At 47.5% G+C, this 14,342-nt stretch overlaps 2 protein-coding genes across 2 annotated transcripts in view; one reads left to right on the forward strand and one right to left on the reverse strand.

The window, feature by feature from the left end:
* Window positions 1-1,593, forward strand: part of LOC8034615 (cyclin-L1) — a 24,442-nt gene extending 22,849 nt beyond the window's left edge. The window contains exon 12 of the mRNA XM_029989488.4: window positions 1,429-1,593. The gene's annotated coding sequence lies outside the window, so the exon portion shown is untranslated. The remainder of the gene's footprint in view (window positions 1-1,428) is intronic.
* The window catches only part of LOC115328275 (mucin-5AC), a 27,521-nt gene continuing 14,748 nt past the window's right edge, over window positions 1,570-14,342 (reverse strand). The window contains exons 5-10 of the mRNA XM_029989487.4: window positions 13,967-14,049; window positions 13,854-13,905; window positions 12,764-12,877; window positions 12,150-12,270; window positions 6,353-8,416; window positions 1,570-2,011 (exon numbers count right to left, since the gene is read on the reverse strand). Of these exons, the coding sequence (XP_029845347.3) occupies window positions 1,908-2,011; window positions 6,353-8,416; window positions 12,150-12,270; window positions 12,764-12,877; window positions 13,854-13,905; window positions 13,967-14,049 (2,538 nt within the window). The 3' untranslated portion in view covers window positions 1,570-1,907. The remainder of the gene's footprint in view (window positions 2,012-6,352; window positions 8,417-12,149; window positions 12,271-12,763; window positions 12,878-13,853; window positions 13,906-13,966; window positions 14,050-14,342) is intronic.

A 14,342-nucleotide genomic window follows, 5' to 3' on the forward strand; every position in this document is an offset into this window, starting at 1 on the left:
AACAGCCGACCAATCCAGTTCAAGCCTTGGATTGGGTTGGATTGAGGGCACGACACTAGGCTACATCCAGTTAGAGATACTAGAGTTAGTAACAAAAGGAAAGCTGCAGACCCTAATCTAAATCAAGCCTTAAGCCAAAAGTATCCGAAAGCATGCATCTGGTGGCCATGCTGCCATTCGGTTATTGATTGTGTAATTGAGCGTTGTGTTTTTATTGCGTTTTCTTTCCGAAAGTGGCCTCTTTACTGACAATGTCGGTGGCAAGAAAGTGCTCATTTAATCTGGACTGGACAAACCCAAATATTTAGGAATAAGGAAGTTGGATTAAGCCCGTGCAAAATGATCCCCACAGTGCTCAATGCCTGGTGTTGTAATGGCCTTATATATTTAACCGCCTCTAAAGTGGTCAGGGTATTCCGAAATAATAATTTGCTAGACGCTCTGGAAGTGAAGGGACCGTGTCGTAAAAGGAAACAAAGAAAAAGAAGGCACCAAATTTGACGTCTACTGCCAAACCATGAGAAGCTCACAACACACCTACGACCGTTGCTGCTTTTTTTTTTTTTTTTTTTTTTTCCCCTTGTGTAATGAATGCACTTCCAATTTTCGGCTCTGCGAGTCTTGAATTGCGTCCAACTTAGCTAGTCACCAAGCCCACCGAGCCAATTTCCTTTTGCCGCCAAGCGGTCAGGCCAAGTCCAGCTAAGCCGCTCTCGTAAAGGCTGCAAGTGCATAGTTATGGGAGTGATCAGCCGTGCAACCGAGTCGCACGCACACTTGATGAAGCTTGGGTCAAGGAATTGCCCCGCCCCTGGCAGTTTTCGCCTATCGAATGCATTGATGTCAAGAAACACGTGTTGTCTGTGGTCCGCTTTCGGACAGTGAAATTGTGAAAGTGGTTAGGCCCAAGAACGGTCACGTTGCTGTCCGTGTTGAGTGAGCATTGTAGGTCGTTTCTCTTTCGGCAAGAGGCACGCCAAAAGTGCCCAAAAAGGTTTGCAATTTACAAAGCATGGCTACTGTGGCGCGCCCCCGACCAGCCGTGGGTGCGCCTCCGGCAGTGGAGACTTGCCACAGTACTTTGCCGTGCCATATTGGCACCTAATATGACATTTGCACGAAGTGTTTAAATGCAAAAATTTTACCCTGTGTAATGAATGCAAATACGCGTACATTTTTCGGGAAAAAAAGTATGTTCATTATGCGAGTTAATATGGTACCGTAGCGTAGTATTAAAAAAAATGTTTTGCATGCCCCATTAGTTTAGTTGTAGCAGGATTCCACTGTACCTCAATATTTTCACCAAACAAATGCACCACCTAGCCATACTTTCGTGGTAAGTTAATATCTGAGCTTGTAAAACTAAGACTTGTTTTTACGAAGTAACAGAGTGCCTTTCCTGAAAACGCTCTTCTTATCTCATTGCAGGAGCCATCCGACCAAAAGTTGGCAGCCCGCAAGCATCCTGCCATTCTGTATATACTGTATGAGACAGCCCATTGGAGTTCCATTTTTCGTTATGTGAATGAGTGTACATAAAACATTGAAAGAATGAAAGTGACGAAATAATTAAAACAATTATTTGGTACAATCTTTTTGCCTCTTTATTTTCGAGAACGGGACGAAAAAGAAAGTCGTTTAAAAACTGCATGCTACTATGTACAGGTTCAGAACAAATGCATTCATCATAAACTCTCCCAAAGGCAAGAACAGTGCTGCAGTCAATGTTGTCCTACCTAAAAAGAAAAAAAAGATTTGTGCCACCATTCCGCTTGCAGTATAATTACAACCTGGCAGTTTAATTTGAAAATTATATCGAGTGACAACAAATGGTCTTTTGTACAGATGAGTTGAGGGAAGGGGGGACTCCCCTCCGCCATTGTTGATGCTTGTGGTGATGGGGCCAATCACTTCTTGGTTATCCTCTTGCTGCGAGGGCGGGCCAATGTCCGCTCACTGTGGGAGGCAGCTGTTCCTATTGAGAAGAGGCTGCTGTTTGCTACCTGGGCACCTGCAAGGACCGAGAAAAGCAGCATTACCAACAAGGATTTAAGCGTCTCCCGAGTTAGCGTAAACTGGCATAATTAAATCCGAAAAATGCTTGCCATTAAAAGTTTCGGAAATTCGGATTTCACAAGTTTTATCAGAGCACGGGGCCAGTAATCTCGCCAAGGTTCCTTAAAAATTTATTGCTGTCCTTTCGGGTCATTACAAGGCACTGTTCCGATTACCAGTATAGATCACACTACTGCCATTAAAAGTTCCGGAAATTCGGATTTCACAAGTTTTATCAGGGCACGGGGCCAGTAATCTCGCCAAGGTTCCTTAAAAATTTATTGCTGTCCTTTCGGGTCATTACAAGGCACTGTTCTGATTACCAGTATGGATAACACTACTGTTGCTTAGAGCAAAAAAGGGCTGTGTTTATATAACATTAATATAAAGGCCCGTTCACACTCTTACGACCGAGTACGACAGAGAGACGAGGATCTCTTAAAACTTCTTAAATGTTTTTAGAATGAGGGAACACACTGGTATTGTGGCGCCGTCTATGCGGTGACCCTGGAACTGCATTTCACAAGAGCGAAGGTTTTGCGGGATATCCGAGGTCAAATGTGCGTAATAACCATAGAAAGGCTCGTTTATAACATTGACAAAAGTTTTTTGAGCCAAAAAAGAAAAGATAATGCGCGAGAAATAAAAAAAAAAATATGCCGGACCGCCGAGTTTACACTGCTTCCCAATAGATGGCGCCAGTGTGTTCTCTGGTTTAAGAGGTTTTAAGGAACCTAGGTTTAAGAGGTCGCAAGAGTGTGAACGGGCCTTAACAGTAAAAGCTATGCTGAAGCTGAAAAAAGTTGCTTCCACTTTCTGAGGGGCCTGTAACTGTTTTGCAGGAATTGCGGTCAATCATTGGTCCCGATCCCGTCAATCTTTCGGAAAGTTGTGCATATTCTGCTGCGCAATGCCACTTTTGGATGCAGGACCTGTGAGGCAGCTCTTCGCGCAACATCATGGGAGTATTCTTTTCGGAGCCGATCATGGGAATTCACCACGGGCGGTCACTACTCATTTCCAACTCTTATGTACAAAACAACTCATCTTGAAGTGCAGAACAGCGAGCGAAACAAACATAACTGCAAAGGAACTGCACGGCAAATGGTTCCCGCAATGCATGTCGACTGCTGCGTGCAGCGAAAAAAGAACAAAGAAACAACAAGAAAAAAGGACACGTGACTTCCGGCACTCACTCTCCTCTACATTTCTCCGACCTCCGTGCGCCGGTTTCGGTTTCAAGCAGCTGCGTTTTCTGGCTTTATTAAAAATATGCGCGATCCTGTAGCAAAACATTAATTGGGTAGTCTTCCGACACCATAATGAATAGCCTGGCAAAAAATGAAACATTTTTGGGGGGTGTCAGTGTCATCCCCTTAAGAGTGGAATGTGATAGCGTTATCGGGCCCTGTTCGCATCGCTTTCCCATTCGCTTCTCATGCTTTTCCTGCCAGCGAGCAGAAAGTACGGCAAACATGGCCTTGTCAGTAGCCTGTCTGGCTCGCAACCGAAGGGTCGTGGGTTCGGATCCCGCCTAAAAATCTTTAAATCTTTCTTTAAAGGGCAACTCTGCTCGATTTCGGAAATTTTGAGATAGTGGGTGATATAAACGTGAAAAGTACTTCAAAACAACCCTAGACTGTTTGTCTCATTAAAAGCAAAATATTTTTCGTGCAATCTTGTTATTTACCATATTCGCAAACCGAAACTGAAACTTCGGCACAGCCGGGCAACATTGTACCTTCACCGTCAGTTGCATACGCACCCACGTGGAATACAAGGGGTCGCGTGATCTACCAGCGGTAACCCAAGAAAGACGCGGATGCGAGGGGAATGGTGAGGAGGGAGGAGGGAGGGCGGGCCTAGCCGCTGCGGCGAACAGGAACGCAAGCAGCGACGAAGCAGGCTATGTAGGCGGCAACCCAGGCGGCTAGTCTGATCCCGTACAACTCTCTCTCCCTCTTTTTGTTTCTCTTGTTTGCGTTCATTTTTTTTTTTTTTTCTCTTTGTCTGTCTCGCCTCTTTGCTTGCTCAGACCTGTTTTCTTGGTATTTTCTTTTCCAGCTCTCCCTGGAAAAGAAAATACCAAGAAAAAAAAAACTGCGTATGCAACAGACGTCGGCCACAACGGAAATACAATGTTGGCTGCGCCGCACGTCGCCCGCTAAATTAGCGGATTTTGGTGACTTCGCACATCTCAGTTTTTGTCGGCCGGTTTAGCGATCTTTTAGGTGGTATTACGTTATAAAATTTGACATTCGGTCTCTCCAGATGACACTAAAGAGAGTCGCAGTGTTTTCTAGCAACCGAGAATGAAGCGGAGTTTCCCTTTAAAGCAAATCGGTTGCTTTATAAAGTGAAATCATTTGAGACATGTGGCGACCTTTAATTCGCATTACATCTCGTGTTTTTTATTCTCTCCAAGCATGACGTCACGTTTTATGTGAGCATTGTTTGAAATCCCCGCACGAGGTCATGTGGCTGCGACGTGACCCTATCGACCAATCGGGATTTTTGCGTCACGCCACCAACGCCGGCTTTTCTGCCACGCCACCGAGGTAGGCTTTTCTGCGACACGAGCTCCTTAACGGTCGGGCTTCTTATATATTACAGAGCATTGCTGCATTCTACAAGCAACGGCATGCTCCAGGCTACCTTAGCCCTAAAATTGGAAAACAAGTGGGGACACTGACAGAAGTATTGCCCTCTTGCCTGAGAAAATTTGCATGATTATTTCGAATCAAAGTTGTAGAGCCACACGAAAATTCGAGAACTTTTCATTCTATAGACCCTTTCTCCAAGGGAGCCGCCATCTTGAAACATCGTCACTTCCAGTATGGGTGAAAACATTGTTTTGCCGTCGCCACGCCAATAGAATGAATTTAGGAGATAAGCGTAACCGTCGCCCATTCTCGTTTTGTCCTCCCCTCTATTTTTTTTACTATACTCCGTGACAATTTTTCTTGGCACTGCAGTGGAAGGTACAGGCCCGCGTCCCCTCTCCCATTTTAAGTGTACGCAGGCTCTCCTCCTCCCCCATTTCCGGGGAGAGAAGGGGACGCGGGCCTGTACCTTCCACTGCATTGCCAAGAAAAGTTGTCGCGGAGTATAGTTGCAGGTTGAAACACTTTAATATTTTTTCGTCGCCCATACCGGATATGCCTACTTCGCGGTCGGGGGCGAGAGTAAGCGGAAAAGGTCTATTGGAGGAAGTAGCTAGACTTGACATGCTATGAGAATGTTGCAATTCATGTCTCAGTACCGTTCTTCTCAAGTAATTTTGAATGTGATGACCGACTACGGCAACGTTTACGATGCACAGTTGCATGAAGTACGTCGCCAAACGCCCGTGGATATATCTTCTTTTTGCACCGGAATCTTTTAAAGTGGAATCTGTGAACACAATCAACTGCTCTAAGCTAGGTAGGCCTCTTATACTGTTGTTGACGAGTAGTTCTCGTGAGTGTTGAACCTAATCCCATGAACATGCTGGTGTGCACAGTGCATTTTGCCGCTAAAGTTCCGTCGTCCACAAATAGAGGTCATTTTTGTACATGGGCTGCATTCCTTTTTTTAAGGAATGCATAAAGTTACATACACACATAAAGTTAAATTAAGTCCACCATAACAAAGCAATCTGGCTTTTAAACCATTGAGGTGTCAAGTGGCTTGCAAGCTGCATTATTAAAAAAAATGGCAGGTAGGTTTTGAAAAAAAGGAATGATGACCTCTATTGCTGGCAACGAAGTGCATCTCTGTAAAGCAATCATATCGCTTCAGGTGTGTTTGCCCCTCGCGATACTATCTCGGAGGATACGGCGTAGGAAATAATGTTTTTTTTTTTTCTCTTCGTGTCACCCCGGCAGGGCTCCGCACTTCCCCAAAGACGAGAAGGTGCCGGCTTCTTTGTTTCTGAATTTGCCGCAAAACAACTGCTGTACCTCGGAAAACTACGAGTTAATTAAGATTATTCACCGTTGGCTACGGAGCCTCAACGCCAGGGCAGGGCACGGGGCCACAGTCGCCCGAGCCCAAGCCGGCCCTGCCCGTCTTCGTACATAAAAAAGCTGAAATGCGATGGCAAAGCACTGCAGAAACGCAGCCCCGTCTTTTTTTTGTCGGAGGTTCGTGTCAGCAGCCACGAACCTCCGATGTGTAAGCAAATGCAACGAGACGTGAATAAGCAATGGGGGAAAAGATTGCTGGCACTCCGGGCGTAGTTATTAAGCGACTCTAGCCCAACCGGGCCACACTACCGTGCCTTGCTTAGGCGTCGAGCTCGAGCGCCAGCACTCACCGAAATTGAAGGCCGGGTTCGAAGCGAGGCTGGGGCCGCACTGTGAAGCCACGAAGTTGAACGACGGCGGTGCACCGACCGGGGGGGCGACGCTTCCGCCAAACTTGAACACGCCCGTCGACTGTGATTTGGCGCCGCTCGAGGAGACTCCGTTTGCGAGTCCGTTTGTAGCAGCGAAGCCGAAGCCCGGCTGCTGCGCCCCAAACTGGAATCCGCCTTGGGATGTCGCCGTGGTGGCGCCGCTCAGAGGTTGGCTCGGAGTCGACGCGTGTGTCCCGAACTGGAAACCGCCTTGGGACCGCGCTAAGCCGGCGGCGCCACCCGAAGGTTGGTTCGCGCGTGTCGCGTGCGTCCCGAACTGGAAGCCGCCTTGGGAACCTGGCACGGTGGCACCACTCGAAGGTTGGCTAGCGCTCGTTGCTTGCGTCCCGAACTGGAAGCCGCTCTGGGAAGCTGTCGTGGTGGCGCCACTGGAAGCTTGGCTAGCGCTCGTTGCTTGCGTCCCGAAGTGAAAGCCACTTTGGGAAGCTGTCGTGGTGGTGCCACTCGAAGGTTGGCTGGCACTCGTAGCTCGCGTCCCAAACTGGAAGCCGACCTGCGACACTGTTGCGGCGGTGCCACCGGACGGTTGGCTGGCGCTCGTTGATTGCGTTCCGAACTGAAAGCAGACTTGAGATGCCGTCGTGGTGGCGCCACTCGAAGGCTGGCTCGCCACAGGTGCCCCAAATTGGATGCCACTTTGGGAAGCCGTTGGGGCGGTACTGTCCGAAGGCCGGCTCACACTCGACGCACTTGGAAAGAGCGGTGTCGGCGGCGGCGGCTGGAACGAAGTGAGGCTCGACCCCAGCACAAACGAGGCCGCGGTGGGCACGCCGAAGGACGGCCGAGTATTTGCCGGAGACGACGCAGATGACTTCCCGAACGCAAACAGTGCCGCAATGGGCTCGGCTTTTGTAGTCGTGGGTGGAGTTCCAAAAGCGAACGGCGACGAAGCAGACGGTGCAGTTGCGGTGCTAAGGGTAGGCACTGGCGGCTGCCGGGTCGCACCGGGCACGGACTGGGTCGGTGGGGCCCCAAACTTGAACGGAGCGGTACCGCTGCTCGAGCTTGCGGCGGGACCGAACGAAAGAGCCACCGGAGCGGTCGAGGTGGCGAGACTGCCGCCGAAGGCGAAGCCACTGCCGCCGCTCTGTTGCAACGTGGTGGCAGTTGCAGCCGGCAACATCGGCAGACCGGGGGTCTGCACGGGTGGTCGAAAGCTGGGTAACGATATGGATGAGGCGGCAGTGGTCGCCGCTACGGTAGTGGTCATGGGCATGGAAGGTGCACCGAGCTTAAAGGGAGATGAACCTGTGGCACCGGGGGCAAGAGACGAGCTCGGGAAGGAGCTGAAACTGGTGCCAATCTCCGCAGTGCTCGGTCCGTTCACCTTGAACGTCGGGACTCCAAATGTTGCAATCGACGTTGCCGCAGTCGCCGTCGCGTCGAGTCTGCCATGCGAACTGGCCTTGGAAAGGAGGGGGTTTGAGCTGCTGTCGAAACTGGCGGCCGGTGCGAAACTCGTAATGGGTGCTGGCAGTTCCAGTTTTGCAGGCGTGTGTGACGGTGACGACGCTGTCGGCGCCGAAAGGCCTCTTAAAAGTGGGTTTGTCGCGGTGCCGGTGGCAAGGATGGGTACCGATGCCGGCAGCTTGAGCAGTGCCGCCGTCACACTGGTGGTGATGATACTCAGAGGAGAGCCGAGGAGCGGATTTGTCTTGGGGGCTTCTGTTGTTGAAGGCACCTTCAGAAGCTGTGGTTGTGTCGTGCTAGACGTTGCCGCGGCGGCCGCATCTCCTTCTGGAGATGTCTTTTCAGCAAGAGTCACGCCCAACTGCTTGGTGCTTGGTGCGGACGACACGCTCATCAGGGGACTGCTTATGACCGACACCGCCTTCGTCGACTCTTGACCGGTAGTGACACTGGTGGTGGTGCTGGCAATGGAGAATGCTGGAAGGCTGAAGGAGGTGGTGGCTCCTATGCTGTTTCCCGCATTCGCTTGGGAGCTAATCACGGCAGCTTGTCCTGCAAATGAAAGGACCGGTGTGAATGGAAAAGTGCAGCCACCACCCTCGGCCATACAAGTGCTTTACTGCACCAAACTATTCCTACCGTCGGTGTTACAAACAACATGATCATTGCAAGAAAAAGAAGAGGCAAACAATTTTTTAGAAAATAACAATCAAAACCACAAAGACTGCACAAACTGTGCCAAGCTTACACTTCTTTGGCTTGAATAGCTGGATGCTACACCTTACTTATGTTTGTACTACTGCTCATTGCTCAGGGCCATTGTAGGAAGGGTTATTCGTGGCACAAACCACATTAGGGGACGCTACTGTGCAGGATGTGATGCTGGGTTTGTTTACATCGCTTGCCTGTTCCTTTTCTGCCTAATATTAGTTGTTAGCAATACAGCGAGGCTGAGTGAAGCTTATTCAGCTATGAAAAGTGGCATCAGCATTGGGGGAGTCTTCACTTTGGATTGGGCTGGGCTTCTCTATATGGCGACAACAAAACTTCTCGACGCATATACAAAACAATTGTGGTAAAAATAGCTATCAAGCACATAAAGCCAAGACTTCTAATTTACCGCAGAGATAAGGTTCTTGATTCACAAGGAACCAAGTACTAACCACAGCTATCTAGCAAGATAACCTACATCAATCTGAGAGGGTGTAAGGAAAGAAAGACTGCGATGCAACATAGAAAAAGACATGAGTAATATAACAGCTTTTCTACCATAAAATGCAAAGAGAAGGGGAACAGAATGACAAGAACTATTCCAGGAGCCCCCCAGACACTGGAAATTTTGGGTTTGTCGAGCTGTGCAACTTCACGAGATCTCCTCTTTGTAATATTCATCTCTCCATTTGTGAGAGCTCAGCAGACTGATACAAGTTTCGGTAGTTAGACGCAGTTGCGAAAACAAAATACTAGTTCGTCGGCATCACAGACAAGAAAAACTTATGCCTTCACTCTGGCTGCTGGCGAAGTGACGTGCACGGTGGTCACGAGACGCTGGTCATGTGACGTGATGACAGCTCGTTATGTAACATTGTGACGCAGTGTCACATAATGTTGCAGTGTCATGTGACAATGACTTCACGGTGTCACAACAAGCGAATTCAATGACGCTACAATGCGGTGCGCAAAGACGTAACGCGACCGTGTCACGCTGATGACGTTACGTGAAAGTGTCATGCCGATGACGTCGCATGACCAGCGTGGCGTCTCGCCGATGTCACGTAAACAGCATTCACCAAATTTGGCGTTGGAGGTCTCGGGGAGGTAGCATAACCACCGTCTGCTAAATTCAGTGAGACCGGACTCGAGCATTTAGTAATGTCCACTGAGACAGCCCTTCCCTTGCCACACGTGCTCTCCTCCTCCCCTAGGTTTCAACAAACGAGCAAGTTGCGATAAACGGACATACACAATCGTACGGTATGGTGACCCCATATACGCATTTAAGGGGTGACGCCACTTTCCAGTGTCGACTTTTAAACCAGTTGCTCATTATTGATGAAATTTGGAGGGCCTATTCATCTTGTTGCCCAAATGCACAGTATGACATTGCATCTCCGTAGGACTATTTTCTAGGGATGGGGCGAATATTCGGTTAATACGAATAGCCCATTGGAAATTTCTTCTATTCGGCATTCGCTTCGAATCGAATTTTAAGTATTCAACAGTATAGAATTATTCGGCAATATTGAATTATTCAACCTTTCTGAATACTCTGGCTTGGATTTTCGGCCAGGTGGCGGAAGCTTCCATCCGTTTCGACCACTTCGTTCTGCCAAACTAAGTACACTTGAAACTAACAATTACAGTACTTCTGATACCAAATAAACGCAAATATAAAATTACAGTTTAAACATATCTTGTGGTATTTGTTGCTTGTACGATCCGAACTATTCGATTCAAAATTATTCGGCCAGAATCACTATTCGCTTCGATTTCGATTCGGACCCAAAATCCTCTATTCGCCCATGCCTACTATTTTCCGATAAGCTACGGGGGGAGGTACACAGCTATTGATGTAAGTCGCCTCACTTAGCAAGGAAATCTATCGTATAAAATTGCTGTAAAATATTGAGCATTTCTAAGCTTCAGCTAGAACATATGGCGGGTGGGGCTATCCATTTTTTACCTTAAAATCCACGCTTTTTCTATGTAAAATATTAAATTGAGAAGCGTTCCCAATAATGGGGCATTTTCTCATCAAAAACCTACTTTTTGGCAATAAGAACTTTATTTAAATAAAAAAATAAATATATAGCCGCATTTCTCATTAAATTTCAGTTCAGAAACATCCACAGCAAAGAATACATTCAGTGATTCACTGAAATGATAGATTTCCTAAAACGAAAGTTGCTGCAAAAAAGTGAAACTGAGAAAAACCTGTTTGGAGTTTCCACACCACTACATTTGATTTTACTGGTGTTGGTGGAAACTAAAAGGCACCAAGAGCATAGGTGGTGCCTTCTGCTTACACCCAATCTCCTGCATGGCTTTGCTGAGTGAGTCCAAGCTTAAAACGCTTTCTTCGAGTGTCATTTTGTTGTCGGCATGTGGAGACTGATTGTGAAACGAGTGAGGAATTGGGTATGCTTGCAACAGACAAACTAACATCAGCAGGTATGGGCGGGGCAAGCATCATCAAAATACAAAGCGGACAAACTCGCGGGACTTTCTATAAACGAATGGTGGTTTTAGTCAGTTTTGTGCTCAATCAGGGCAGGCATTTCGATTCTTGGCCACATGCATAGCCTCTTTTACGTGAAAGCTGGACTTCTATGGTGTTCTTGCCCGCACAGAGTTTACTGTCGAACAGAGATATTTAATGTACTGAAACTGCGAAGAAATGCTCTTTCCAACGAGAGTAGGATCATCATTCTAGGGCATACCGATGCAAAGCTACAGCTGTTTGAAAATGGGAAATATAGAAGTTTCACATTTCAAAAACATGATTTTACATCGTCGGCTCACTGAAAATGTTTTATTTATTTGTAAATACTTCAGATATTGCAATAAAAAATTGCGGGAGTATACACTATTAGTCGTGGAACCACAATACACAAAAATAGGAAAAGTTGTTTTTCTCAAAAATTTCAATTTTAAGGTAGTGTCTCCCCTTAAAGGGGTACTCCACAGGTTCTTTCATTGTCTACGATTTGCTCTAAATTTTGCTAAACTAACCAACAAACACAGCTAAAATAGTATTCTAAATATTAGGTCAAAATATTGTTTTTTCGCGAAGTTATTGAATTTACAGTTTTGGTCCTCACCGTGTTTTTCAAGCTCGAAGTCTCTAATGGCAACAATGAAAAAGTGACGTCAGCGGAAGGCAGGAGTTCACTCTTTGGGCTGTAGATTTTGTTTTAAACTGATTCAAAGCAGTTTCATGGTGTCAAATGAATGCTTGGGAAGCTCGTTGCAGTACCCACGCTCCAGCACGGAACAAACGATTGGCAGATTCTATTTTTTGGCTGCTTGCTCGACTGGCAAGCCTGCCTGCCACTGACGTCACGGCACTGAAAAGTGCGCGTGTATTTGAATGTTGGTTTTTGCATCATTTTCATTTGCCGATTTCACAATACCTATTATGAATTTCGCGATTCTAAATAGCATACCGGAGAGAGTAAAGGCCGGGGAGTTGGAAAATATAGTTAGTTGAGGTAGCTAAAAAAATCGGTGGAGTACCCCTTTAAGAGAAATTGGCAAACAATGCCACACTATCAGTACTACTCACCCTGGCTGGATTGATAGACGTCCCGAACGCTTCCCAGCATCTTGTTCAGGCGCTGCCGATCCCTGGCGCGGTCGCTCTCATGTTCCTCGAGTGTGGCCACATGTTCGGGAAACACCAGCCTCTGTGCATGCAACACCACAGGGTTCACTGCAGGTTAGGCGATCATCTTTCGTGGCAAGATGTTTCACAGAAAATCATTGAGGAGTTCCCAAGACCCACAGAAACATTCCTGAAGAATTCAAAAAGTGTCAAATTCATCATTTTGAGAGACATAGTGCTTACGAGAATCTGTTATGGAACGACTATGACATTTAGATCAAAATTTATTCGAAGCACTACGACAGGAAGGTGCTTAGTTTAAAATTTGTTTGGCTGGAGACACGGTCGTCATTTTGTCGACATTTTGGAAAAAATGAGTTTCATCTACGAAAAATTAAACGCAGATTGCCCGTCGCCGTTAGTGCAGACAAACGAAATGACGACTCTACAGCCCAACGTTTTCGCTGCCGTAGATTGGAAGGGAGGTTCGGCTTATTCTCGGCGTCCACTTGTACGCGGTTGCTGAACTAGGTAACACGGATCAACCTCAATGGCCCCGTCAAATTTGACTCCACCTTTTTCCGCACGCTCTGGTCAGAAGGCAAGGCGTCTCGTCTTGGCCCAGAGGTTCGTCCATCGCTTTTGGAGGTGTCAGGTGTTGACCGATCGGCTGGGATGGAGAGGGCACCCTGTGCCACAATCGCACGAGTGACCAAAAGCGAAGATAGTACAGTTGACAACAGCACAGGTGGGACACTCAACTTAAAAGCCAACGAACGAGCAGAGAAAAATAAACTGCACCTCGATTTTTCTTTTGGGAAAGGAGGAAATGCTTCCCCCTTTCTTCAGGGTGTAGCCAAATACTTTACCAGGAGGAATAAGGAACACACTGCTCATTTTTCGTCAGAAGGAGTGACGGCCTAAAGCCCCTCTATCCTGGGAAAAGTGGTGCCATTCCTTGTTGTGGAAATGCTCAAGACAAGTGCCGCGTGCCACTTCTGGGAAGAACATGGCATCTGAAATCTGGCTCAACGCTGGGCTGCTCCGCCATGATCTTCCCAAGGGCTGCACGTTGCACGTGCCTCGTGCATCGACGCACATTGCGCTACTTTTGAAGACGGCGGCGCCAATCCCTCCCCCTGGTGGCGGGGGATATTTTGGGAGCGCCCCTCTCTCTATATTCTCAACCCTCCTCCTCCCCAATTTACTCCTCCCACCAGAACATGTAACTGATTTTCAGAGTTGCCGGGGCCTCGAGTGGCTAGTTTCGGTTTTGTTGGCCGTACCCCAAACAAAACTTTGAGGCGTTGATATCTTTAAAACTATGCACAATAACGAGAAAAAAATTACACCTTGTAATTCAGGGACGCTGACTGCACTAAAAACAGTCATAATCCCAAAATCGAAAGTATGGACCGGAGTTGCCCTTTAACGAGCGCAAAACGTGCCGTCCCCGAGGCCAGTGTATTCTCGAGGAGTGTATTGTATTCCCCCAGGTAAAGTATTTGGTGTAGCTCCCAGACCTGCCCTTTTCGGGTGAGCAGGAAAGAGTGTGAGACAGAGAAAGACAATGGGCAAGGGCTTCCTGCCTGGCAGAAATCGCTGAATGTACGTCGGCCTTTAACTGGAACGCTTCCTCAAAAGAAGGAAGAAGATTGCACGCACCTCCCCTGCACTGTCCTCCGCCTTCTCGGCTGTGCTGTCAGCATCCGAAGACCTTAGAAAAACAGTTTTGTCAGCGTAAGTTTATGCCCTCTGCAGAACAACGCGATACGCACCTGTCCTCGTTCCTAGCGAGCTTAGAGCGTGGAGGTGTGTCCCTTGCAGCTGCGGCAGCTTTTCTTTTCTGTAACTGGCTTGTCTGGAAGGCATCGAAAAAGGAAGTACAATTAGTAAGTAATAGAACTTTGCCGACATGCTTTCCAGGAACTACCATAAGAAAAAAGAAGGGAGGATCTGGAAAACGTACCGTGTTCGCACGACTCTAACGCACACTTCTTTCGCCAAAATCGGTGCCCAAAACTACATGAGCGTTACAATCGAAATCAAAAACCGAAATTCGAGAAAAACGCATTACTTGGTATAAGAAGGCTAGCCCCATCGTGACCGTTTGTTTACATTCGCCATTTTGGTATCTGTATCTTGCGCATTCTC

This window comes from Ixodes scapularis, unplaced genomic scaffold (assembly GCF_016920785.2).
Source record: "Ixodes scapularis isolate PalLabHiFi unplaced genomic scaffold, ASM1692078v2 PGA_scaffold1__304_contigs__length_218370807, whole genome shotgun sequence".
Taxonomy (NCBI): Eukaryota; Metazoa; Arthropoda; class Arachnida; order Ixodida; family Ixodidae; genus Ixodes; species Ixodes scapularis.